The sequence below is a fragment of the Neopsephotus bourkii genome, unplaced genomic scaffold, assembly GCF_033783945.1.
Source record: "Neopsephotus bourkii isolate Nb327-2 ecotype Australia unplaced genomic scaffold, CSIRO-AGI_Nbou_v1 NB_923, whole genome shotgun sequence".
In the NCBI taxonomy this organism is placed as follows: Eukaryota; Metazoa; Chordata; class Aves; order Psittaciformes; family Psittacidae; genus Neopsephotus; species Neopsephotus bourkii.
The window spans coordinates 3931846-3958306 of record NW_026901417.1 but is presented as its reverse complement, the minus strand read 5'-3'; the positions used below and the strand labels follow the sequence as shown (position 1 = coordinate 3958306).

General features: G+C 44.1%; 2 protein-coding genes across 3 annotated transcripts; both read left to right on the top strand.

Annotated features, from left to right (window-relative positions):
- Positions 1–72: 72 nt before the first annotated feature.
- On the top strand, positions 73–1887 carry LOC133214718 (PHD finger protein 7-like; the record flags this gene model as incomplete). The annotated part of the gene is made up of 6 exons (XM_061357906.1): positions 73–218; positions 254–446; positions 530–636; positions 782–895; positions 1048–1166; positions 1331–1887. Coding segments are annotated over 6 exons (1236 nt in total), but the record flags the coding sequence as incomplete, so codon positions are not given.
- Positions 1888–6016: 4129 nt separating this feature from the next.
- On the top strand, positions 6017–19805 carry NOL8 (nucleolar protein 8). 2 transcript variants are annotated; one of them, XM_061357904.1, is made up of 16 exons: positions 6121–6319; positions 6554–6616; positions 7612–7690; positions 8001–8148; positions 8888–8958; positions 9276–11202; positions 11492–11608; positions 12921–13040; positions 13311–13395; positions 14240–14384; positions 16002–16085; positions 16503–16780; positions 17653–17779; positions 18467–18537; positions 19231–19313; positions 19628–19805. In XM_061357904.1, exons 1-16 carry the CDS (start codon positions 6187–6189, stop codon positions 19676–19678), a joined length of 3582 nt encoding a protein of 1193 aa, XP_061213888.1. In that variant the 5' UTR covers positions 6121–6186; the 3' UTR covers positions 19679–19805. The 2 variants fall into 2 exon arrangements, with proteins under 2 accessions (XP_061213887.1, XP_061213888.1); XM_061357903.1 differs by lacking the exons at positions 18467–18537; positions 19231–19313; positions 19628–19805 and having other exon boundaries at positions 6017–6319; positions 14243–14384; positions 17653–18083.
- Positions 19806–26461: the final 6656 nt, after the last annotated feature.

Below are 26461 nucleotides of genomic sequence, written 5' to 3'. Positions count from 1 at the left end.
AGTGGCCACATCCCATGCCCTGCCCCTGAGGTGTGGGTCTAGCTGTGGAGGCCCTGAGGCTGCTGCTGATGGGGGCTGCTGTGCTCTTTCCAGGAGTGCTTCGTGTGTCGTGAGAGCGGGGCCACCATCACCTGCGAGGAGATGGACTGCGACCTCAGCTTCCATCTCCCCTGTGCCATGGAGGGTGAATGCATCACCCATTACATCCCACCGCACAGGTATCTCCTCCCTCTCCTCGCCGTCACCAGGGAAGAACCCAGTGCCACTCAACTCGCCCATCTTTTTCCTGCTATTGCTGCGAGCACCGCCCACAGCAGCGGAAAGAGGTGGCTCCAGAGAACACCACCTGCCTCATCTGCCTGAACCCTGTTGTTGGCAGAACAACCTACAGGACCATGGTGTGCCCAGTGTGCAAACACGCCTGGTTCCACAGGGCCTGCATCCAGGTAGGAGCCGTTCCCTCGCCCCAGGCACGCAGCCTTTCAGCAGCACCAGAGCCTCACTCATGCTCCTTGTGTTTCTCCTGCAGAGACAGGCTCTTAGCGCCGGCCTTTCTTGCTTAGGGTGCCCTCTCTGTAGAAACAGGAATATATTTCTCATGGAAATGCTCTTCATGGGGATCCAAATCCCCGTCAGGTTGGTGTCATCCTGCCCGGCACTGTGCCACGCCTGCACCTGCTGCATCTGAATCTGCTGCATCTGGTGCATCTGTCCTGTATCTGCCCGGCATCTGTTGTCTGCCGGGGCAGCAGGGGCTCATTAATTTTCTTTTCTCCATCAGAGAAGCGTCATGGGAGCACAACAGTGCATACGCACCACTGCACCAGAGGCACAGCAGCTGCAATGCCGGGGAGTGCCTTTGTCCAGGAGGCAGGGAGGAGGCAGAGCCAGAGGGGTAAGTTGCCAAAGCTGCACCCTGAGGCTCGGGATGGGATCTCTGTCTCAGGAAGGGCTGGAAGCAGAAGGGCTGAGAATAAGAGCACTACTGGACGATCCCATGCTCTGGGCGCTTTATCCTCAGAACCATGACCGCGTTTCTTTCCCCAGGCCCTGGCAGCTGCTCCTGTGCCAATCCTGCGCTGCTGAGGGCACGCACAGACGCTGCGCCAACTTGGAGAACAGCAGCGAGAGATGGGAATGTGACAGCTGTGCTGGCGTGGGCACCTGTAAGTGTCAAAGAACCTGGATGTGCCGGGGATAGGGGCCCTGCAAGGCCCAGAAATGGGTGGCTGTTGTGGGCTCGGCTCCAGGAAGGGCTGGCGCACGGCTCTGGCCTATCCTGCCCCAGGCCTGGGAGCCCTACCCTTGACCTTCCTTCTTCCCCTTGAAGCCTACAGAGTCAGCTCAGAGCTTGCTGGTCCCAGCAGCAGCACCCCAGCAGCATCGGGGCAGACTCTGGGACCTCCAGCACAGGAGACCATCAGCCCAAGCACTAGCAGACAGTTGGAATCGGGGCCATTCCGTGGCTTGCCAGCGCCTGAGCACAGCAGCCGCTCCAGCCCCCCCGGGCCTCAGCGACGACGGAACCAAACCCGGTGTGACCGTCAGACCCGGACTCCCTATACACGACCAACAAGAGAGCGAGAGAGAAGCCAAGCAGCGAGCAGCACCCACAGCCAGGCAGTGCCGGGGCTGTCCCGATGCCCCCCAGCATGTGAGACCCGCAGCCCCAGCACCGCTGAGCAGCAGCCATCGGCATCATCCCATGGCCCCAGAGCACACCAAAGAGGCAGCACCTCAAGATGCACGGGGCCTGTGCGGGTGCGAGACCGCTCCCGCTTGCAACATCGGGCCCAAACTCCCAACACGTGGGCCGGGTACCTCCGTGGGACCAACCATGCTTCATCTCCGAGCGACAGCTCTGATCCCCCTCCACCGGCACAATAAAGGTGGCCCTTCATCTCTGGACTGGGAGAGTGGAGGCTCATTGGTTGGCTTCCTCCTCCTCCGCTCCCTTTCTCAAAGGGCAGCTTCAGGGGCTGGGCCCAGAGCCTTATCCTCTCTCTAGGGGTCAGCAGCACCTTCCCCACACCGACCTCCTCCACTCAGCAGCCAGTCTGGCCCTCATGGCTCGATGCCAAAATCATGCGCCCTACTCCCAGCAACTGCTGACACGCCTCAGCTCCGTTCCCCTCTGGACAAGGCTATAAGCAATATCCTATCCTCACTGCCTAGGTTAGTGAGAATGGTGGCAGAGGGGCAAAGCTGCTGTTCTTTCAGAGTTCAGTTCAGTGTCACATCTGTGTTTGTGACATGAAGGTTTTTGTCGACTGCCTTTCCACGGTAGCCAAAGGGCATTGCCTGTTCCCCCATTCTGGGTTCTGTTCCCTAACATGATTGCTGCTGTGCCAGTGGAAGGCTTCCTTCTAGCGGTACGAGCCAAGAAATCCTCTTGACTAGAGATTGCAAACACCTGGTAAGGAATTTCCACCGCAAAGTCCAGGAGGGTCAGAGCGCTACCTGGTGTTGCGGGCTTGAGTGCCTTCGTGTGCCCTTTAGAGCAAAAATCCCCCACGTACTTCACAAGGAGAGTGACAGGGGCCCTGGGAAATGGCGGTCCTCTGAAAGGGTTGCCCCCGTCTTGGAGAGCAGTGAGTACCTTGGCAGTGCAGGCAGGAGGAAAGGTGTGGTTGCAGAACCACTGCCAAGCAGCTGCTCTGTGGAAGCTGCAGGAGGGCTGGAAGGCTGAATCAAAGATTAATGGGGGACAAGGCATGAAGGAAATCCCGCAGGGTGATTGTACAGGTTCAAACAGCCCTTTGCTCTTCAGGCAAACTACAGGTGGTCTTACAGGTGCTGTGCACCCCAAGTGCCTTCCTGATAGGTCTTCATGCAGCTTGAAAACTGATTTAGTGGAGTAGGTGGCAGCGTCCTCTCTGAGCAAGGCAGGGGAAGCTGGGAGGGAACCTGACGGGCTTTTGAGGAAGGGAAGGAGGTATCGAGGGTGCAAAAGAGAACTCGGGGCCAGCACTTTGTCCCCCTCTTCTTGACCGCTGTGATTGGGAAGACGCGAGGTGTGGGCATGGTCGGAGCAGGTGGCGCTCTTCAGGGGGATTGCGCGGTGAGCTCCGAGGCGCTCCCGAGCAGCAGTGCTCGAGTGGAGCTGACCAAAGGGCTGTGGCCATGCACAGCGTTGCTGTGAACCGAGGTCTTTGTTCCCTGGCACCGGTCAGCTCTGTAGGTGATGGAGCTCTCCAATGCCCGGGTGTCGGGAGGCCGAGCGAAATCTCAGGAAGCCTGGGGAGAAGGGAGCCCTGAGCACCAGAGTCTGGCCTGGAAGGTGGCTGGTAGAAGAGGGTGGCTGAGGACACTCTAAAGGCAGGAGCTGAAGGAAGCAGCCTGGGAAGCCTCTGGTCACTCTCAGCAGCGTCAGCCGGCTGGTATTGGAGGAAGGCTTCTGGGGGCTGAAGGTTCTCGTCTTGGTCCTGAATTGCCTGGATTGGACCTGGATTCTCCAATAGGGGAAGTCACCTTCCTTTTCTCCTACTCTGGTTGTGCTCAAGACACGGTCCTGGTATCGCAGGTGAATTATTCAGAGAAGTCATCCACAGCGGGTTAATGAAAAGGGCTTTCAGCAAGATGAAGCGATGATCTAACTGTAGGGAAAGAATTTGATTTTCCCTTTTTTTAATTACTGCAGAGCCCGACATAGCTGAAACAATAAAAGCTGCCAAAAGTCAAATGGCAAGAAGATCCAAGGTTTCCAAGACGGCAGTTCTGAGGGTGATGATGAACCAGAGGCATCAGAAAGCAAAAGGGACGAAGAAATGCAAGTTTTAGTTGTAGTTGTTGTCCGCTCAGTTGTGGTGGGTTGATGCTATGAGAATATTAATAACAGCACCTGACTCACGGGGAGACTGACATCTTCATTCCACCTCTCTGGACAAGTGCAGTCGTCCTTTGAAGCCATTCCTTGCTGCACAGAATGAAGTAGTCAAGAATGCCAATACCACACGTGATTGTTGAGAAGAAAAGCTGACTTTCTAGCTCAGTGAGGAGAGCTCAGCTGGGTAGTGGGTTTGGCCCAAAGTCAAATCGCATGTGGTGTTTTCTTCAGAATCGTTTTTTTATAGGAGGTTGTACTGGGTTACTGTGGTGTAGTGTCCTGCCCGAGATACTATTTCTTTGGAGCCTTACAGCCTTACAGCTTGGACTTGGGCTAATGGAATTTGACACTAACTCTTACGATGCTGAATTTCCTTTGTGTTTTTTCTAGTTTTTTCTCTTTACCACAGACAGAACGTGCTAGATCTTTCTTCTTCTCCAAAGATGATGAACGCCTAAGAGGTATAACACGACTTAGTCACCCTCTTTTTGCCAAGTTATCTCGATATTTTGGATCCTTTCAGGCATATATCTGATACTTGATTGTCTTCAGTGTTTCTGATGTCCCTGTTAAAAATATTGACTCTTAGTATCAGTCACATATGCCCACAAGGTTTCTGATCCAAATTACTGTGGGGTTTTTCTTGTTAATGTCATTCATTTCAAAGTGAAAACAAAAACCAAAAGAAAAACCCAGAAAAGAAAACCAAACAAGCCCTGAAGCAAAGAAAACAACAAAGCAACCAACCAAAAGCCTCAAACCACAAAAACCCCAACAACTACCCATAGGCCACCAAAGCAATTGCTTTTGATATTCTAGCCAATTTTTTGGCAGTGCTGAGCTTCTAATGAAACAAATGCTGTTTCACTGCAGTCTATATTTGAGCATATTTAGTTTTTCTTGGGACGCAAGGCTGCAATACGTAACATTTCTGTTGGAGGCCCCGGTATTGGGTGGCGAGAGGGGAATACGAAGAATGGGCCTTCTGACTTAGTTGCTGTGTCGCTCATGAGAGTTACGAAGAGGAGCATATTCAGAAGGGTGTAACCACGTTAACTCATTCTTTTTTGTGCAGGGGGCCTGAAGTTATTTTGTAAATCCGTAGACCTCAGTGAAGAAACTACTCTCGCGCCCGAGACAGTGTCTGGTGTTTGTCTTGGTGTCGCAGTCTGATTATTCAGGGAAGTCATCCTGTAATAAAGATGGGGAGAGTCCTTTTTACCAGGTGAATTTTACACTTAAGTCATCCTTGTTGCTTGAGAAGTGCTGATTTCATGATGAAGACATGCTCACATGGTGTGCAATGGAGGATTTAATGAAAACTACAGGGAAAGCAAATGGTGATTAAGCTACTGTGCAATGGTAACTAGAGCCACAGGCGTTGACGCCATTATTGGCGAAGGCCGCAAAAGCGTGGGAGCTGCGAGGTGCAGCTCTGCTCGACTTTGCTTCTACCACTCACGCCTCACTGGGCAAAAGCCGGAAGAGGCACTTGCAGCGAAGCCGGTGTTGCGGCCGCAGGACCCGGCGGGCGGCTTCGGGTTCAAGGCTGCCCCGGCGGTGCCGCGCCGTCTGCCCGAGAGGGCAGGACCAGCCCTCCCCCTCCCCGCGCTTCCAACTGCCTAATCGCCCGCTTCGGCCTGGCTGGTACCACTGCGGCTGCGCAGGTTGAGGTCGCCGTCTGTTCTTTCATACTCCCTCCCGGAAACATAGCCAGTACAATTATGGTTCCGAAGGTCGTTGCTGGAGATGGCCTCATAAGCGTTGTTTCGTGATGTAGGTATTTGTTTTCTGTTGTTGGTTTCTTATTCGTGTCTTGTAGGAAAGTTCTCCGCTTTTCGTTTTAGTGCGTTTCTCTCGCACGTTCCGCCGTCTCCAGACCCAAACCTCGTGTACTCTCCCCACTGCTGCAAAGGCAGCTGCCGGAACCTTTTTTCCCCGTTGCCATAGGAAGGGCTGCGAGGCGGAACATTAATTGAAGGGCGCCGCGTTACTCGTTGCTGCCGGAGGTGCGGGAGGGTAGTGGCGTCCGGTGGGGACCTGCTGTTACCGAGGCTGTTGTTGCTTTTGCTGGGGCAGCGGTGGCGGACGCGGATGCGGATGCGGACGCGGATGCGGACGCGGACGCGGCTGAGGCCTCTCCCCGGTCTCATGGTTTCCCTTTACAGGGCGCGGTTGGCCGCCTTGGGCTAGAGCATGGGGCTCTGTGCGGTGCGCTGCTGGTGCACGAGTTGTTCCGCGGCTTGCTCCTATGAACGCGTTAATCCCTTCTGTGTTAATGCTGGTGACCAGTGCTGATCTTCTTACAGAAAACCGGAGAGGTCGGGACAGCTGGCGCAGCCGGGCTTTCCCACGTGGAGATGCAGCGAGTGCCGAAACGCTTGTATGTTGGAGGGCTTGGCCATGGGGTGTCTAAGGCTGAGCTGCAGGAAAGATTTGGCAAGTTTGGGCATGTTTTGGATGCGGAGATTATTACCAGACAAGATGATCAGGGTAACATCTTTGTGTCAATCTTTAAAAGTCCTTGGAACCATTCTTTTTAAAGACAAAATTGGTTTTTAATTTGTGAAATGGTTTTGGTTGGGATTTTTTTTTTTTTGTTATTGTGGTTTTCGGTTGTCGTTTTTTTTCCTTTTTTTGGTTATGACGCACATCATTCTCAGATTTTAGTTTTAAAGGAATCTGTGAAATTGCATAGAAATTAAGTGAGTGTTTCTCTTTGCTCAGGGAACCCTCTGAAAGCTTTTGCTTACATCACTGTCAGTATTTCAGATGCAGATCTTAGAAAGTGTAAGTAAGTGGTTTTATTCATTTCTTTTTAGGTAATTTATGGTTTTGAGCCAGGTTGCATTACTGAAAAGCCATCTAATGTTATATCACAGTGTGGTGAAGGTAGACTGTTTCCTTCTATTGTCATGTTCGTTCCCTTTAAGCTGCAATTTTATTTGTTACTTTGCAGTATACCTTATTTGTTACTTTACAGTAACTTTATATTTGTTTATTTGTTACTTTACAGTATAAAGTTATTTTATGGGAGCTCTAAGTAGGTGTAAGCACATTAAAAAGGCATCTTGTGATTGAGATGAGTGACATAATGAATTTGTTCTAACCCTTGTAGGAAAAGTTATAGGAAATGTGCTTCAAACACTTGCATCAAGTCCGTAAAAACATTGTGACTTGATATGAGAGGAAGCCCAGGAGAAGAGTTTATGTAAAGCATGCTCCTGTTACAGCAGTATTACAAATCCCAATGTTGGGGGGTTATAAAAGCACCTATGTAAGATGTAGCAGCAAAATGGCAGGTGAAGATGCCTGTTCCCAAAGAGAGGGCTTGGAAATATGCCCTTTATGTAGGAAATGCTACCATTAGGAATGGGAAAGTTGTTGGAAAGCAACTGTTTAAAAGCCCTTGACACTTTGCATCCTAAAGTTCCAAGTACACCATTTTTCTCTCTTTCTGTAGTCCTTAACTGTGTTTTTTGAAGTGCACAAGAAGTGAAGTCAAGAAGAGCCTATGTGACAGTAATGTAGAAACATCAGGATACATGTGTCTGAATGACGTGAATGAGTCTTTTGAAGTCAGAATTTGAATTTTGTATGTGGACTTTCTTGTTTAAGACTTGGGTATTAGACTGTTCATGTACAAACTTCAGTCTCGTGAGTAATAAATACCATGCTGATGAAAGTTCTAGAAGAAGGCATAGTTAAGCCTGAGGTGGTTTTTTTTTGTCTGTGTTTTTTTTTTAATGTAGAAAATATTCATTTCCCATCTCCTTGTCTTACAGGCATGACAGTTTTAAATAAAACAAAATGGAAAGGCGGGACACTGCAAATTCAGTTGGCCAAAGAAAGCTTCTTGCACAGGTAAAAATGAATTTTAAAAATCATGTATATGTTGCTGCTGAAGTTACCCCTTTTCTGATTATCTGATAGTATTATGATTATGCTTTCAGCTGCTATGCTCTTAATCTTTCTAGGTTTTATTGACATTGGTGCACTGTTGATGCTCATTAGATACTGTAACATGTTTTGCATCATTATTCTCTTAAAGGTAGCAGATGCGCTATTTCTTTGGGTAGGAATGGATACTGTTTTGTGGAACAGAGTCGCTGCCAGCTGTAATTTAGCACACGGGCAGACTTTTTTATCATGCATGATGTGCTTGTTGGTACAGGCTGGCCAGGGAGAGAGAGGAAGCAAAGCTGCAGAAAGAAAAGCCACAGAGAAATGGCCAAGCATCTCTGTTAGAATCGCTGAAAAAGGTGGGAGTTGTGGACTTCTTTATGAAAGCAGTACCTGGTACAGAAGTGCCACATCATAAGGTATGGTGGGGCAGGTGCGAAGAGAACTAAAGCAAAACAAAAGCCAGAATTGGGCATGGGCTTCTTACATCTGTATTTGTGTCAAATCTCTACCCTTTATGTAAAGAAACCTTTATGAAATATCCAACTTGTGAAAAGCAGTCTAAGGAAATACTTTATGTGTAGACTTATTCCTTGTGTGAAATGTTCCTGGTGTTCTTTGTAACACCTAAAACTCGTCTTGATCAGACTCTTTGTGATGTTAAATTACTCCTTTATGTTAGAAACATCTTTGTGTCCCCCTTCAAAGCATGTAGGCAGAGTGTGTGTCTTCTTTCTGTACAGCATATACATCTTTGACATCTGGATTGTCAGGAGCTAATTTCTGTGCTTCTGCACATTCAGGGTCATGGTCTTGTGCTTGTAAAAGTAAAACTTGGAATGAAAGCACTGAACATGAACATTTAGGTAACAAAGATCATACTTTCTGCAAAGCTTTCGAAGTTCTTTGCTGAGCAGAGTGGTTTCGGAGGGTGATGGGGGGGTTAGGCTTTGTTCTTTTTTTTTGTCTTTTGTGAAGGAAGCTGACTAACTTGCTCAGTACAAATAAATCTCACTGAAGAGTGTAGACAAAAAAAAAGCTAGTCACAGATGGTTCTTTATGAGTGTTTCTGTTATCCAAGAATATGCATCTTGTTTTATTACAGGGTTACTTCCATTCCTTGTTTGTTTTACACTGGTTATTTTTCTTCTCTTTCAGAAATGGGTTGTTGGCAAATTTGGAAGAGTCTTGCCTATCCTGCACCTCAGGGGTCAACAGAAAAAGAAAATATCCTTTTCCTCTTGGTTGGGCATAGCCATGATTCCCTTCTTTCTTTTGTCATACAGGGAAACATTTGCTTCACAGGCTGGAAGTGTGACATAGTAGCCAATGTTGATTCACTGGATTCCCTAAGTAAATCTTGCAGGGGGCTTGTGTGATTTGAATACATTGTTTAGACTGCAAGTCAGCTGCTTAGAGGCTTAAGGTTCTGAGATGAAAAAGGACTGTGTTGTCCTTTCACATAGAATCCAGCCTGTCCATAAGGACTTGAAGTTTGCTTGCTAAAAGCATCATGTTGGGTTAGCTCCTTAACTCAGACTCACATTATGAAATACGACCCATCAAAATATTGCCATAACCTTAGAAAGCTGGAGTCAGACTCGACAAATGCTCTTCCTGTTTCTGAGCTCTCTTGGCACTTGGAAGAGAGAGGTGACAGCATAAACACGAAGCGGAAAGGAGAGTCACCTGCAGTGAAGAAGCCACCTAAAAAACTGAGGCAGCTGGGCAGTGAGGCTTTGAATGTAGCAGTAGGTCTCCCCTCTGGGTGCCAGTCAAATTCAAAAACCACAAGCTCACCACAGCTAAATCAACGATCAAAATGGAAACCCAAAGAGAAGTCTAAATTGCCTCCATTGCGGAGTCTTAATTGTAAAGTATCTGGGAGAGGCGTATTACCAGATGAAAGCAATGTTTCTGGTGTTACACTTCAAAATAATACGAGAGTTTCTGAGAGTGATACTGATTCTGAAGAGGAAATCAGAGCAATGGTAGAGAGAGAAGTACAGAAAGGTGAAACTGGCAAGGCTGAAAGTGACCACTTGGAAATTGCTGGGGAGAATTTTGAATTAAAATACAGTAGTTACTGGTCCTTAAGCAATCCAGATGCCATGAAGCAAGCTATCAAAGGAAGCTTTAGAGAGAAAAAGATTATGGAATGTGATAATGGTTATCAGTCAGGAGATACAGATGAAATTATTGCTAAAAGTAAAACTTCACATGTACATAACAAGAACGCTACAGTTTTAGATGATTGTAAATCGGTGAAGGTGGGAAATGAAGATATCTTAACTGAGAAAAAAAGTGATTTGGTAAATAAATCCTCAGTAAAAACTCATACTTTAAAAGAATATGTGGAAAAAAAAGGCAAAAAGAAAAAATCTCAAACTGCTGCCTTGCAGAGCACAGTAGGTAACAGTACAACAATGACAAGTGATAGTGAAAGCTCTTGTTCAGAGCCTGAGAAAGAGGAGTCTGAAAGCAGTTTGGATTACGAATGCATGATGCAAAACTGTTACCACTTAGACCTTACATTGGATGACTTACAAGCATTAGCTACTGCAACACGTGGAGAAGAATTAGACAGTAGATGGAGCTCTAGTCAGTGTGATGTTGAAGAATATCCTGAGGGTAATGTTGGAAATAAAACAAACCTTTCAAAAGTTTGCCCTGCAGTTAAGAAAAAATGTATCTCTCCTGAAGATGTAGTTGCTGCGATTTTGGCAGGGGAGGAGGATGCTGATGAAGCAAGTTTCGAGGAACAAAATAATTTGCATTTGAAGTATCAGCCCTTCAGAGGATTGGGGTCCCTTTGTGAAAAAGAGTTACCCAGGGACAGCACTGGTTTAGAGAAGAGGTTTGTAGAAAGATTAGATCTTGAAGCTTGTGTTTCTTCCTGTGGGGAGGAGTCATCTCAAAGACAGCGAAAGAACCGTCAAATGTGTTCAGTTGAACTCAGCAGTAAAAAGCAACAAAATGCGTGTTGTGAACCACATGAGGAACTGTCACATGCTGCGTCCTTTGCAGATGAGAGAGGTCAGCCTGTGTTCAGGCCGCACTTGCAAGGAAAGAACAAAGATGCAAGTTCTACACGATCCAAGCGAAATTCAGAGCATGGAGATGCTGCTCCTCCTACTGATCAGAGTGAAGACAAGAGCAGTGATGTGGATAGTAATGCTGCAGTGTCACAGAAACACACTAAACGACAACTGAAAAGCCCCAGACTGCTTTCAAAACAATTGAAGCAGGATGTAAGCAATCAAAATCCAGAATGTGAAACTGATAAACGTGAGGATGGGAAGAGAAGCCTTCTGGAAAATAAAGAGCTTTGTCTTCATGCTAGTGCTTCAAAGGAACGTGGACCAGAAAAGAAACAGTTGCAGGATAACCAAAGGAGGCTAGCAGCTCTAGGGGAGAGACAGAGAGAGAGAGAGTTACAGAAGAAACTCATTCAAGGAGCTCTCTCCAATCTGGTAATGACACTCACAACTTCTCTCTGAATAGTATGCACTAAAAGAAACAAGGAATTAATAGATGTGGTGTAAGATATTTTAAAAATCATTGTTTGGAATTTTTTATTAACATTGCCACTTTTCTTGTGAATATATATAAAGTGATGAATGCTAATTCCTGGAATGTGTCTTGGGTTGCAAGAGGAATAGTAGATTTCTTCTTTCATGTCATGGAAATGTCTTTTAGATACTGTGTATGACTGTAGCAAGTATTTGCTAAGTTTGACTTGAGAGTTTCACTCTTCCACAGGATAGCCAGCCAGCAGGCAAGCATAAACACGTGATATTTCATTCAGATGTGGAAAGTGAAGCTGAAGTAGATGAGACGTTGAAGAAAGATGCCAGTTTGGGAAATACGCATGAGGACGTAAGTGTTATTGAGAGCAAGTCCAGTATTCTGTAAAGTAATTCCGTATGGGTATGACTGTGCCTTATATTCCATATGAATATGCCTCTTTTTCTGAAGACTGGTTTTCATAGTGAAATGACAGAAAAAATCGGGTCAGGTTTGGATTAATAGGAAGGATTCTTCTCTCTCTCTCTCCTTTTTTTTTTTTTTTTTTTTTTTTTTAACATGGGGTGGGTTTCAAAGAATTTAACCATGCATCTGCTAAAACTGGAGAACTTTGAGAATGTGTAAGGAGTTTGAGATTTGTATGAAAGATACTCTGACTTGGATGAGAAGACAAAGAGTGCTTAAGTTACATTAATTAACTTAATTAGTTTTGAAATGTTACTGCTTTTAGTCAAAGGAGGGGGAAGAGTTTTGGCTTGAGTACTATAGAGGGACTGTGGTCTTTCCAAGCCTGTGGATGAAGAATCTCTAGATTCTGAAGAATCTGTGAAGAATTGTGTTCATGTCACCTTTTTTAAGTGATGTTAGGGTCCAGGTAAGTTGTGTGGGAGTTCCTCCATACACTGTACCTGTGACCTTATGTAGCAGACTCCTCAGGATTTTAATGCCTTTCTTTCAGCGCAGTTAACTACTCACTGGAAGAGAACTTCTTATGCCATATTTTGTTAGTCATATCTCAGCTAAAGAGTCAGACCACTGGGTTTGCTTTCGTTGGGTTTTTTTCTTCATAAATGTTGTAAGATTATGACCATTTTCACTGTGTAATTAAAACATTTTCTCATCCTTGTGTTTATCACTCCTTTCACCCATGTATATTCTTACCCTATATTTAGAATCCATGCCCTATAATTTCCCCTTTCTTTAAAAGAACTTCTGATTAATGGAAACTCGTGGAGTGCTTACCTTTTGCAATCATTGGTTTTGATCAGCTGACTTAAACTATATCCTTAAGTTTATGCCATAAGTGAGGCTTGTTTAGAAAGGGTATAGTTTGACATGCATATCTTTAAATATCTCCCTTGACGTAATCAGAAAACTGGGTAGAAAACCCCAAATATCTCGTATTGTAAAAGCCAAGTTATTACCCTTTACATAGATACTTTGTCTATGCTAAATTTTAATAGTCTTAACTGTAAAACGAAATTGTACGAGTTGTGTGTACAATGTAGGAGTTGAAGCGCATGGATCATCAGTAAGTGAGCTGCATGTTCTAGAAATACACTTCAGATAAACTGGAAAGCATGTGAACAAAGCTGATGCTGATTTATTTTCTCAGATTTAAGTAAACTGCTGCCTTTCTCTGTTTTCTTTTTGTTTATCAAAGGATGGATCTGCTCCTAAAACCTTGGGCAGACTCTTTGACAGCAGTGAGGATGAGCAAGATGATGTGGATGCTGAGAGATTCAAAATTAAGCCCCAGTTTGAAGGCAAAGCTGGTGAAAAAGTGAGTGAACCCATTACTGTAATTTAGTCTTCTTCTAAGCCTCTGTTACACTGCTTCAGAAGTACATCACACGTGGGTTTGCATGCTTGCTGAATGTGATTTTGACAAAACTGCAATGGAATTCCCTGAACTAGAGGAAACAGCGGCCATGGAGAAAGTGATATTATGTTGGGGAGTGGGAGGAGTTTCTCTGATGTTGTCATCTTTGAAGTTACTGAATGTTGATGATTTTCTTCTCCAGTGCTTAGTAGTGTCCTTTATTTTGGTTAGCTGTTGAAATTGCAGTCACGACTTGGCACGGATGAAAGATTCCGCATGGATGCTCGATTCCTTGAAAGTGACAGTGAAGAAGAAGGTAAACCTGCTCGTATTTCCTAGTTAATGACAGTAATAGAGCTACATCATGGAGCCTTAATATTGGATGCTTGAAACAACTTATGGGCTACTTTTACTTCGGTGATTTCTTAAGAAAAACAGCTCGGCTGTTGTGGCTGTGCACAGTATACATTGGTGGCCGTGTTTTCTCAAATGTTTGTGTTGCAGATGTATTTGTAAGAGCTGAGTGAGAGGTACTTAGTACATCAGTCAGCACCTGAAAATATTTTTTTAATACAGGATGATCCCAGAATGCATTTATCCATGTTTTTCATAGAGTTAAGTAGTGACTTCTTAAGATAAACGTTTTGACCATTGCACTCACATAAACAATTTTGTAGTCATCCTGCAGTCCACGGCTGATTTATTAGCCTTAGAAAGAAAGATTATTTTTTTGTTGGGTTTTTTTTTTTCTTTAAACAGCACAAGGCAGAAAAGCCAAAAGGGAAAACATGTTAAAATATTTCTTTTTTCCACCCCCTACCAATTGCAATTCTTAACAGTTTTTAAGATCAAGAATTTGTTTCTGAAACTTAAATTCTTTCCTACTTCTGTTACTCCCTTTTTTGCTTCAATGTGATCATCTGTCCAGTATCTATCAGGGGCCAAGTAGTTGTACAGTTATGTGATACAAGCAGAGAAAAAGCTAAATAATGGATCTGGTTTTCTGCAATACATGGGAGAAATCCTCCAAGTAGCTTTAAAATGAAGGAGGTGATGTGTTTGAAACGTGAGCACTTGTACTATGATAATAATGCAGTATATCAGATATTGCAGGCTTACTCAAGTGGCAGCAGGGGAAAAATTATGTATTTTTCTTATAGCAGAGACAAACATCTTGAAGGCAGATGAGGAAGAAGAGCTTGCTGCAGAGAAAAAGAAAAATCTGGAAATCCTGGGAAGTCTCTTGAATGTCAGCCTGGAACACCCTAAGCTGATGAAGAAGGCCACGAGTGCTAAGAAATTCAGGTATGAATTGTCTGTTATCAATAAAGAACGAATTTTAGGAAGGCTTAGTTTTTGCCCATGTTTCACAACTAAATTTTCTACCAAGCTGATTAGGAAAAGTGTTTTCTTCTCTGTTGTGTGCATTTGAGGTTAGTCTTTAATGCAGTTTCTCAAGTTGAGTGTCTCAATAGATTATACAACTGATAATAATGATTATTTTATGCAAAAATACTACTGATGCCTGCTCGAGTTTCTTCTAATAGATCTAGTTTGAAGCATTGATAATGAAAAAATCAACATTTCAAGTCCTTGCCTAGGTAAGACACATTTCTGCTCTCTGTGGAGACAAACCTAATATGGTTACACGAAGAACATGAGAGTTGGGCTGTAGGTCAGTAGGTTATTAACTGCTACCAAAGTTAGAGTCTAAGGGTATTGTTTTTGCTGGCCTAAAAGTGATGAGGCCTTCATCAGTCCTCTTTTTCAGTGGATAATTTGTATTTTTTTTTAATTATTATTATTTTCATTTACCTGTATTTCTGCTTTAAGTCTTCATTAGATTAGGACTTTGTTACATATTGCAGTTGGGCATGCTGTAGCCTTCATTAGAGGACGATGGTAGAGGTCTGGAAATGTGGCAAGTATGGTGAGATTTAACTATGACCTTTAACAGAAATTGGTCTGTGGAGTGAACTAATGCAAGTTAGTAGGATTAAGGGTAGTGCAGTAGCACACAGTTTTTAACAACAGTCACTATTGGAGTTGTATCAGTTGATTGCTGACTGCTAAATACCAATTGTGACCACTGTACAGTCATATTTAATTGTTAATTATTTCTGTCCAAATTTTAATGCATTCTCTAAACCCTAAGCAGAGGGGGGAATTATCTGTGTAACCCCAAAGGTGATCTCTAGGACAGTTCTGTGAATGATGGTGTTCTCTAGTACCCAGTTAATGGTACAGTGTGTAACTATTTAAATGTAGTTAATTTATGCTATAAGCATTAATTTAGGGAGAGAAGAGGAAAGGGAAATAAGTGATTGCCTTCTTGCATTGCCATAAGGCAGTGTTGGCTTTGCTACACTAGTGTTGGGATTCATCTAAACCTTAAACTGCTTTAGCTGAAAGTCTCAAACTGTTTAGATTTTGGAAGGGGGGCATAATGGCTGTGAGGTTGGTTTTTCTTGGTTAGTTGTGTGGGGTTTTGGGAGTTTGGGTTGGTATTTTTTTTGTTTGTTTTGTTTTTCATTTGGGGTGTTTTTTCCTCCTCAGATATTTGAATTTTAAACTGTTTAGTACTAGAAGAAATTGAGTTCTATTGCTATGGATAGCTGTACTGCTATAGTTCCTCAAAAGATAAACAGGTGCAGGTAGAGACTTATTGCATAACACGCACAACTTGAGGTCTAGGTTTTATAGTAAGTACATCTATTTTATTAAAGCCACTTTTGTTTATAGTTTTTCCTGACCCAGTCACTGACTACCAGGTACTTCCTAAATGCCAATTAGGCTTTAGATTGATTTGGAGCTATTTTGGTCAATAAGTCAATGTGAATTTGAATCTGACTGTAAAGGTTTAGGGTAGCTTTCACTTGAGCATTTAAGATGCCTCATGGTTTTTTCTTTCTGTTTTTATAGAGATATTAATGCCCTCCGCTATGATCCCACAAGAGAGGACCATGCAGTTTTTGAAAGGAAACGAAGTGCTGCAGAGCAAGAGAGGTAATAATATACAGCTTGGTAACTAGGATTGTGACGTTTCTTCCTGTGGAAAGATGGCTGTAGCAGAAGGCTGACATTGAAACTCTGGAGACTGCTCTGTTTTTTCTTCAGTTCTCTCTGTTATTGCTAAAATCAAAAGATAGTAAGAGTTGTGAGCACTAAAACCAGCATACAATGTCATCTTCCTAGTGCGTCTACTTCTGCACACCATTTTCAGTCTTAATTTTCTTGCCATCCCTTTGCTTCAAGTCATGGACTTCTAAGATTTGCAAATCTGTGAGAAAAAAATACTATCTCTTACCATTTCATTTGCTTGGATAAGTGTAAGAACACATTAATAACAAGGTTGCCTCTATGGGAACCTTTCTTTTAAAAATACACATACAGTGTTACCATCCTTTAACAATCTCATTTCAGTAAAGCTAAAAGGAAGACGGAGAGGGAAGAGAGTGAGAAACTGCCCGAAGTGTCTCAAGAAACGTATTATGACATTGCTGTTGATTTAAAAGAGTTGTTTGGCTCTTCAAAGAGCAAATCACACAAAAATGAAGAAACACCCTGGGACAAAGATGATGTGGAGGACTCTACCCCACCTGACCATTTGGGACCTAATGTCAGGAGTAACATAGCTGAGCAGTCTGGTGGTTTCAAGTTTTCCTTCTTTGGAGATACGGAGGAGTCAGGCATGAAAGGAGGTAACAGCAGAACATGGATAATGATAATGCAACTTGTGATGGGTAGCTTATGTCAGATACTGTAGAGTTGTGTCATGTAGAGAAATTCATGGCCCAGGTGACTTTCAGAGGCAGAAGTCAGTAATTACTGCTACAATCTTCTCTGATGCTTGTCAAGGTTCTAGTTTAATCAGAGTTAATCCATGCTTGCATCCCAGGAATTTTGAGAGGAATGTTTTGAGAAAGGTCTGTAATTCAACTGTTTTTTGAACAGTGCTGGATAAACTTGTTGTCATCCACTAAATTTCTTAAATAGGGAAAAAGATGACATAAAAGTCAAATGCGATTTCATGTAAACCATCAAAATTTTGAATAAATTATGCTGACAGAGTTCAGCAACTGCCTGTGTGTAGTACAGGGAGGAATACACACATGAAAATAATACAGCTTAATCACAGAGTATGGCATTATGAATTTCTTTGCAAAGGAACTTTTTAAGATAGATCAGAGTGCACGACAGCTTTCATTACAACTTCTGCAAGATAAAAGTATGAAGAGGCACCATTACTTCCAAATCAGCTGATGATTGTGAGGTTGGCGAGAACTGATAGAGCCCTGGACCCTAATAACGAGCCCCAGAATGACCACTGCACTCTTTTCTTATGGTGTGACGACATGAGTTACAAATTTTGAAGGCAAAATCTGTGACATATGAGAAAGCAAACTCAATTGATACATACCCCGAAGATATAGAAAACCTGGGAGGGGAGGTTTCTGTTCTTCTTAAAGCTGTCATTTCCAATGTAATTATTTCACTCTGAAGTAAGTATTAGTATTGGCAAGTATGGGAATAATCTGAAAAATATTTTTTTTCAATTGTGCTATTATTGCAGAGCCCTACATACTTGAAACTATAAAACCTGTGAAAGTCAAATGGCAAGAAGATCCACGTTTCCAAGACAGCAGTTCTGAGGGTGATGATGAACCAGAGGCATCAGAAAGCAAAAGGGACGAAGAAATGCAAGTTTTAGTTGTAGTTGTTGTCCGCTCGGTTGTGGTGGGTTGATGCTATGAGAATATTAATAACAGCACCTGACTCACGGGGAGACTGACATCTTCATTCCACCTCTCTGGACAAGTGCAGTCGTCCTTTGAAACCATTCCTTGCTGCACAGAATGAAGTAGTCAAGAATGCCAATACCACACGTGATTGTTGAGAAGAAAAGCTGACTTTCTAGCTCAGTGAGGAGAGCTCAGCTGGGTAGTGGGTTTGGCCCAAAGTCAAATCACATGTGGTGTTTTCTTCGGAAACGTTTTTTTATAGGAGGTTGTATGAGAATGGCAATACCACACGGTGATATGGTTTAGAGCGAGGTGCCCCTGCCCATGGCAGGGGGGTTGGAACTTGATGATCTTAAGGTCCTTTCCAACCCTAACTATTCTATGATTCTATGATTGTTGAGAAGCTGACTTTCTAGCTCAGTGAGGAGAGCTCAGCTGGGTAGTGGGTTTGGCCCAAAGTCAAATCGCATGTGGTGTTTTCTTCAGAATCGTTTTTTTATAGGAGGTTGTACTGGGTTACTGTGGTGTAGTGTCCTGCCCGAGATACTATTTCTTTGGAGCCTTACAGCCTTACAGCTTGGACTTGGGCTAATGGAATTTGACACTAACTCTTACGATGCTGAATTTCCTTTGTGTTTTTTCTAGTTTTTTCTCTTTACCACAGACAGAACGTGCTAGATCTTTCTTCTTCTCCAAAGATGATGAACGCCTAAGAGGTATAACACGACTTAGTCACCCTCTTTTTGCCAAGTTATCTCGATATTTTGGATCCTTTCAGGCATATATCTGATACTTGATTGTCTTCAGTGTTTCTGATGTCCCTGTTAAAAATATTGACTCTTCGTATCAGTCACATATGCCCACAAGGTTTCTGATTCAAAATATTGTGGGGTTTTTTTTCCTTGTTAATGTTACTAACTTCAAAGCAAAAAAAGCCCACAAAAAAAACAAAAGAACAAAAAGCCCCCAATCAACCAACCACAAAAAACCCCCAGGAAAGAAAACCAAACAAGCCCTGAAGCAAAGAAAACAACAAAGCAACCAACCAAAAGCCCCAAACCACAAAAACCCCAACAACTACCCATAGGCCACCAAAGCAATTGCTTTTGATATTCTAGCCAATTTCTTGGCAGATGCGGGATAGCAGTGCTGAGCTTCTAATGAAACAAATGCTGTTTCACTGCAGTCTATATTTGAGCATATCAAGGAAAGCTGCTGCCGCCATTACTTTTTCTTGGGACGCAAGGCTGCAATACGTAACATTTCTGTTGGAAGCCCTGGTATTGGGGGGGTGAGAGGGGAATACAAAGAATGGGCCTTCTGACTTAGTTGCTGCGTCGCTCATGAGAGTTACGAAGAGGAGCATATTCAGAAGGGTGTAACCACGTTAATTTATTCTTTTTGTGCAGAGGGCCCGAAGTTATTTTGTAAATCTGTAGATCTCAGTGAAGAAAGAGATGGTTGGGAAGACAGACGTAGATTATTGCTTGAGGTGAGTGTTTTAACATCTGTTACTCGGTAACCGGCTAAAAGCTCCACATGATGGGGAACACAGCTGTTTATTTCCTTAATTTGCACTGAAAAATAATTTACCATCTTTCGATGAGCTTGAAACTTTGTAATTACTGGAGAGCTGAAAAGTTTTATAATAAAAGCATTTGTGACATCATGTTGTGATGTCCAGTCTGGTAAATTACTGAATCTCTGTATTGTATAGGGACAGTTATTTCATGTAAAAATGTATAGACAGGACACATGAACTTCCAAACTTCTCATAATATCATGCTCAAATTTGAATCTTTTCAGGAATGCCGGAAGAAGCATAAGGATGCAAGAAGGAAAGTGAAAGCAAAATAGTAAATATTTCTTACCTTACTGATCAGTTAAGACCAGTTTTGGGTTTCTTCTTTGGAGAAGTTGCAGAAGAAATTTAGTTTCAGAAACTGTGTTTTTGAAATAGCTAATAGGAAATAATATTGAAAAAGTTTTTGTTTTGCATGTTTGTGGTGAACTTTTTTTTGGTGTTTTTTGTTGTTGTTTGTTTGTTTTGGCATTTTTGTTTGTTTTGTTTATTTTTTGTTTTTTCTTGTTATAATGTGAACATGCAACAAAGACAACCCCAGGTTATTTTGCTGTGTTCTCAGCCCCCAGTGCCAAGCAGTGTTGTCCAAAGGCAAGTAGCTCTGTGCCTGTAAGACCATCTATCCTGTAGTCTGCCCAACATTAATAGAGATCTGTTTCAGGTTGCTTTATAGATATTTGGAATGCATTATTTCCAGAGTAAAAATTTGCCAAAATTTTATGAAAACATGTATATTAACAGGGAAGATGTCTGAAACGGGTACATGTGTATTTCTTCAGAGTTGATTTCTTAACTTCATAATTCAGTGTGAACATCAATAAATATCAAGGACAGATCTTGCTGGTGTGGTATGCTTGCTGCTGAATGAAGGATATTAGTACATACAAGGTCTCATTCCTATGCCCAGTGAACATATGTGCTGAGCAGAGAGGCTCCAGCAGGACTTGCCTGGCCCCAGCCCAGTTGCAAGTTGGTGGAGGGCTGGAAGGCTGAATCAAAGAATAATGGGGGACAAGGCATGAAGGAAATCCCGCAGGGTGATTGTACAGGTTCAAACAGCCCTTTGCTCTTCAGGCAAACTACAGGTGGTCTCACAGGTGCTGTGCACCCCAAGTGCCTTCCTGATAGGTCTTCATGCAGCTTGAAAACTGATTTAGTGGAGTAGGTGGCAGCGTCCTCTCTGAGCAAGGCAGGGGAAGCTGGGAGGGAACCTGACGGGCTTTTGAGGAAGGGAAGGAGGTATCGAGGGTGCAAAAGAGAACTCGGGGCCAGCACTTTGTCCCCCTCTTCTTGACCGCTGTGATTGGGAAGACGCGAGGTGTGGGCATGGTCGGAGCACGTGGCGCTCTTCAGGGGGATTGCGCGGTGAGCTCCGAGGCGCTCCCGAGCAGCAGTGCTCGAGTGGAGCTGACCAAAGGGCTGTGGCCATGCACAGCGTTGCTGTGAACCGAGGTCTTTGTTCCCTGGCACCGGTCAGCTCTGTAGGTGATGGAGCTCTCCAATGCCCGGGTGTCGGGAGGCCGAGCGAAATCTCAGGAAGCCTGGGGAGAAGGGAGCCCTGAGCACCAGAGTCTGGCCTGGAAGGTGGCTGGTAGAAGAGGGTGGCTGAGGACACTCTAAAGGCAGGAGCTGAAGGAAGCAGCCTGGGAAGCCTCTGGTCACTCTCAGCAGCGTCAGCCGGCTGGTATTGGAGGAAGGCTTCTGGGGGCTGAAGGTTCTCGTCTTGGTCCTGAATTGCCTGGATTGGACCTGGATTCTCCAATATGGGGATGTCACCTTCCTTTTCTCCTACTCTGGTTGTGCTCAAGACACGGTCTGGTGTTTTTTCTTGGAACGTGGTCTCAGGATGTGGCAGTGCTTGTTGAGGAAGTGACCCTGCTGCTTGAGTACTCACCTCGAGCCCACAGTCTGGTCTGCCTTCCCCTGAGGACTCTTCCTGTCACTGGACTGAGGCTTCTGCTGCAGCACTGATTCTGAAGACCCCCAGAAATTCATGAAATAGCTTCTCCTTTAGCTGTCTGCGTGATAGCCCAGGTGCAGTAAGCTTCTGAAGGTAAATATCCTTTGCTCTATGCTCTTGTGGTGGTGGTTTCTGTGTTTTGTTGTTTTGTGTCTTTCTCCTCCACAAGACATCCTTGTGGAAAGAAAGGAAGTTGCTAGCAGGCTGTTTTGTGAGGACCTTTAAGTGAACTCTTGTCATGCCTCTTTCTACGGCTAGGAGGTCCCTCTAGTTTGAATAAACGTTTTGCAGTGTACTCCCTTACTACTTCTGCACAGGAGAGAATGTTATGTAGTGGCACGTTGCTAGAAAATACTCTTTCGAGTCAAATTGCACTTTACACATGGATCAGTGTTGATGCTGTCATTAAATGGCTAACTTGCTTTGCTAACAATTAGTGCTTTCCTGGAGCCTTATCACTGAGATTACTCAGGACCTTGGAATATTTTGAAAATCAAGACTGCTGTATCAAATCAATTTACTAAATTGATATGACTGGCTAAAGAAATACTCATTGGGAAGCACCACACCAGCTCCTACATGGTGGCAGCACCAGGCACACAGGCTTTGTGGCACTCTGGGCAGCAGAGTGGTGTCCAGGCCAGTGGGCTGGTGGCTGGTCCTGGGGAGGACCGGGTGATGGATGAATGGCAAACACAGTATTTCCCATTGTCCCAGTTGCTCTTTCCTTGGCGTGCATTTTCCTTTTTTTGACGGGGCTGTGTTTATTGAGCTGTCACTTCCTACTTAGCTCTGTATTCCCTTCTCTGAAGTGTGGAGCTTTCATCATCTGGTGGTGCTGTTGTGTGTATTTCAGGGTAACTAGTTCTGTGCTGTTGCAGTTTGTTCACACCGTGTTGTAGGTAGAACTAATGCCTTCCATTTCAGCAAACTGTAGTTGTCAGATCTGCATGCACACAAAGCAAGGAACTAACTTGTTTAGATTGGCAGTTGTGTTTTGCTGAACTTGAGTGCATATTAGCTGATACTAAATCCATCAGAGACTAAAAGATACACTGGCTGCCTCCCTTGCTCCTTGTTTGCTGTAGCTGTTAAATTGGTAGCATGTTGTATGTGCTTTCAGACCTTGCAGTGTAGGGGGGGAAGGTGTAAAAGATGACGATAAAAGGGAATAAAAGGAGACCAGTTCCTTCCAGGAGCAAAAAGCAGTTCTCATTTATGTAATAGCTGACTGTTGTCTTCTCCTCCCCCACCTGATGTCACTCTTCCCTGTGCATGCTCTTTCCTTCTCTGCCAGACAGCTTGATGCACCATTGAAAAGTGATTTAAGCAGGGCAGCATTTTAGGAGTAACTGTGGAAGCTATTGCTAGCCTTCTCTTTGCTGAAGACAGGTGCTGATGTAACCTGGTGTTTCATTACTGCAGGACTATTAACATCCATTTGGTATAACCCAGAAATAGGTTGTTCCACTTGAGAGTGAGGACATTCTCCCTAATGGTCCCAGCAGCTTGAGGTTATGGCTGTGCTAGGCATATCACTAGTTAGCTTTAATCCAGCTGGACTGAGTACAACAGTACTCAAATAGTAACACAGAGGTCAATGTGGGTTACTTAAATGAACAAGTGTCCAGGCTTCTCGAGAGGCTTTGAGAACTTGAAGCAGTGAAAGCTGGCTCTAACCTGGCTGCTATGGTCATTTTACTTCACTATAGCACAGCAATACAACTTTGTGACTGTGGAGTGAGAATACCATTCAGATCATTAGGACATAAATTGCTGAGGCTGTGCTACTGAGCTATTTAAATTTTTATGTATTTAGCAGTGTAGCAGAATATTGCTACCGAATGAAAGAGCATGTGGTTTTCTTTCCTTGGAAACAGAAAGGTACCATGCATTAGTGTAAGACCCCAGTAAAAATGTATTTTTAGCCTATGTTTGTTACTGACTAGTGGTCTGCTTGCTGTCGGTTAATACAGAACAGCTCTTCAGTAGCTGTATTTAATGTCCTGTGTTTGACTCCTAGGTATGTACTTTACCCGTGAATATACAGAAGTATCAGTCTGCTGCTTCAGATGAAGATACTGTATTTAAAAGAACAGATGCTTGTCAGATGAGATGGTAGCGAGCACGTGCACATTATCCTACGTCCAATGCAAGATGATGTGCTAAGACGTAACCACAGAAGTGGCTTAAGGTAACTTATCATAGAATCATAGAATAGTTAGGGTTGGAAAGGACCTTAAGATCATCTAGTTTCAACCCCCCTGCCATGGGCAGGGACACCTCACACTAAACCATGTCATCCAAGACTCTGTCCAACCTGGCCTTGAGCACCGCCAGGGATGATGCATTCACAACTGCCCTGGGCAACCTATTCCAGTGCCTCACCACCCTAACAGGAAAGAATTTCCTCCTTATATCCAATCTAAACTTCCCCTGTTCAAGTTTTAACCCGTTACCCCTTGTCCTATCACTACAGTCCCTAATGAATAGTCCCTCCCTAAGCATCCCTATAGGCCCCCTTCAGATACTGGAAGGCTGCTATGAGGTCTCCACGCAGCTTCTCTTCTCCAGGCTGAACAGCCCCAACTTTCTCAGCCTATCTTCATACGGGAGATGCCCCCTGATCATTCTCGTGGCCTCCTCTGGACTTGTTCCAACAGATCCATGTCCTTTTTATGTTGAGGACATCAGAACTGCACACAATACTCCAGGTGAGGTCTCACAAGAGCAGAGTAGAGGGGCAGGATCACCTCCTTCGACCTGCTGGTCACATTCCTTTTGATGCAGCCTGGGCTGCAAGTGCACACTGAAGCAGCTCATGTTCATTTTCTCATCGACCAGCACCCCCAAGTCCTTCTCCACAGGGCTGCTCTGAATCTCTTCTCTGCCCAGCCTGTAGCTGTGCCTGGGATTGCTCCGACCCAGGTGTAGGACCTTGCACTTGGCATGGTTAAACTTCATGAGGTTGGCATCAGCCCACCTCACAAGCGTGTCAAGGTCCCTCTGGATGGCATTCCTTCCCTCCAGCATATCAACCGAACCACACAGCTTGGTGTCATCGGCAAACTTGCTGAGGGCGCACTCAATCCCACTGTCCATGTCAGCGACAAAGATGTTGAACAAGACCGGTCCCAACACCGATCCCTGAGGGACACCACTCGTTACTGGTCTCCAGCTGGACACTGAGCCATTGACCACAACTCTTTGTGTGCGGCCATCCAGCCAGTTCTTTATCCACCGAGTGGTCCATTCATCAAATTGATGTCTCTCCAATTTAGAGACAAGAATGTCATGTGGGACAGTGTGGAACGCTTTACACAAATCCAGGTAGATGACATCAGCTGCTCTACCCCTGTCCATCAGTTCTGTAGCCCCATCATAGAAGGCCACCAAATTGGTCAGGCAGGATTTCCCCTTAGTGAAGCCATGCTGGCTGTCACCAAGCACCTTGTTGTTTTTCATGTGCCTTAGCATGCCTTCCAGGAGAATCTGCTCCAAGATTTTGCCAGGCACAGAGGTGAGACTGACTGGTCTGTAATTCCCCGGGTCATCCATTTTCCCCTTCTTGAAAATGGGGGTTATATTTCCCTTTTTCCAGTCATTGGGAACTTCACCTGACTGCCATGATTTTTCAAATATGATGGCCAGTGGCTTAGCAACTTCATTCGCCAGCTCCTTCAGGACCCGCGGATGGATTTCATCAGGACCCATGGACTTGTGCACGTTCAGATTTTTAAGATGGTCTCGAACCAATTCCTCTCCCACAGTGGGCCCAAGGTCTTCATTCTCACAGTCCCTGCGTCTGCCTTCCAAGACTTGGTGGTGCGGTCAGAGCCTTTGCTAGAGAAGACCGAGGCAAAGAAGTCATTAAGAACCTCAGCCTTCTCCAAATCCTGTGTAGCTAGTTCACCCGAGAGCTTCCTGAGGGGGCCTACATTCTCCCTAATCTGTTTTTTATTTGCTATGTACCTGTAGAATCCCTTCCTGTTATCCTTAATATCCCTAGCCAAGTTTAATTCTAACTGGGCCTTAGCTTTCCTCACCTGGTCCCTAGCTTCCCAGACAACATCCCTGTACTCTTCCCAGGCTGCCTGTCCTTGCTTCTACTTTCTGTAAGACTCTTTTTTCATTTGAATTTTCCTCAGCAGCTCCTTATCCATCCAAGGTCTCCTGGCCCTCCTGCTGGCACTTCCTTCTAGTTGGGATGCAACACTTATATTACATCGGACTGTATGTTTCCATGATTGAGCTGATAAGTGATAATTCTGTGTGGCTTGCTAAGTTATTTTCATCTCAGGCAGGTAAGTGCCAAAACACTTGAGTGAGCAGTGCTGTAAAAAAGAAGCCACACACACACCCTTGTGAGAACGGTTAACAGTCTGCTTTCTGCAGAAACTGTTGGTGATGTAGCTTGCACCAGAAACAGATGACTGGGCATGTTTTACTTAAGTTGTTGCTGAGCAAAAATGAAGAATCATTTCTGTATAATTTGTTTATATGTTAGCATACTTGGATTTGATCCATTTGCCCTGGAGAATGGCAGTCTCAGACTCTTAGACTGATACAAATTCCTTTAAAATTTCTACCAAGAGATTTTGGGTTCATTTTTACTATCAACCAAGGACTTTCTGAATGCAAATATGCCCATAATCTCAGTGTAGGCAATTACTGTGTAGAAGATCCTTGTTTGAAACATCTGATTGTGACAATGGTATCATCTTTTACTGTGGCAGCTTTAATATATTATATTTGCGTTTGCGCATTATATCAAGAAGCTTTTAATATGTTGGCTCATAGGACCAACAGATTGGGGAGGGGAGGGATATTTTGGGTTTTTTTGGGGGTATTTGGGGTTCTTTTTGTCTTGTTTTTTTTCTTTGGTTTTATTTATTCTTGTTTTGTTTTGGTATTTTTTTGTTTGACTTTGGGGTTTGGGGGATTTTTGGTTGGGTTTTTTGCTTGTTAGTTGGTTCGTTGGGTTTTTTTTTGAGGAAAAAGTATGAAACCTTAAACTAATGAGAATTTCCTAATGGGAATAATGAGCCGTAAGCATAAAGCTGTAATTGTGGAACTAAATCCTACCTGTGGTCCAGTA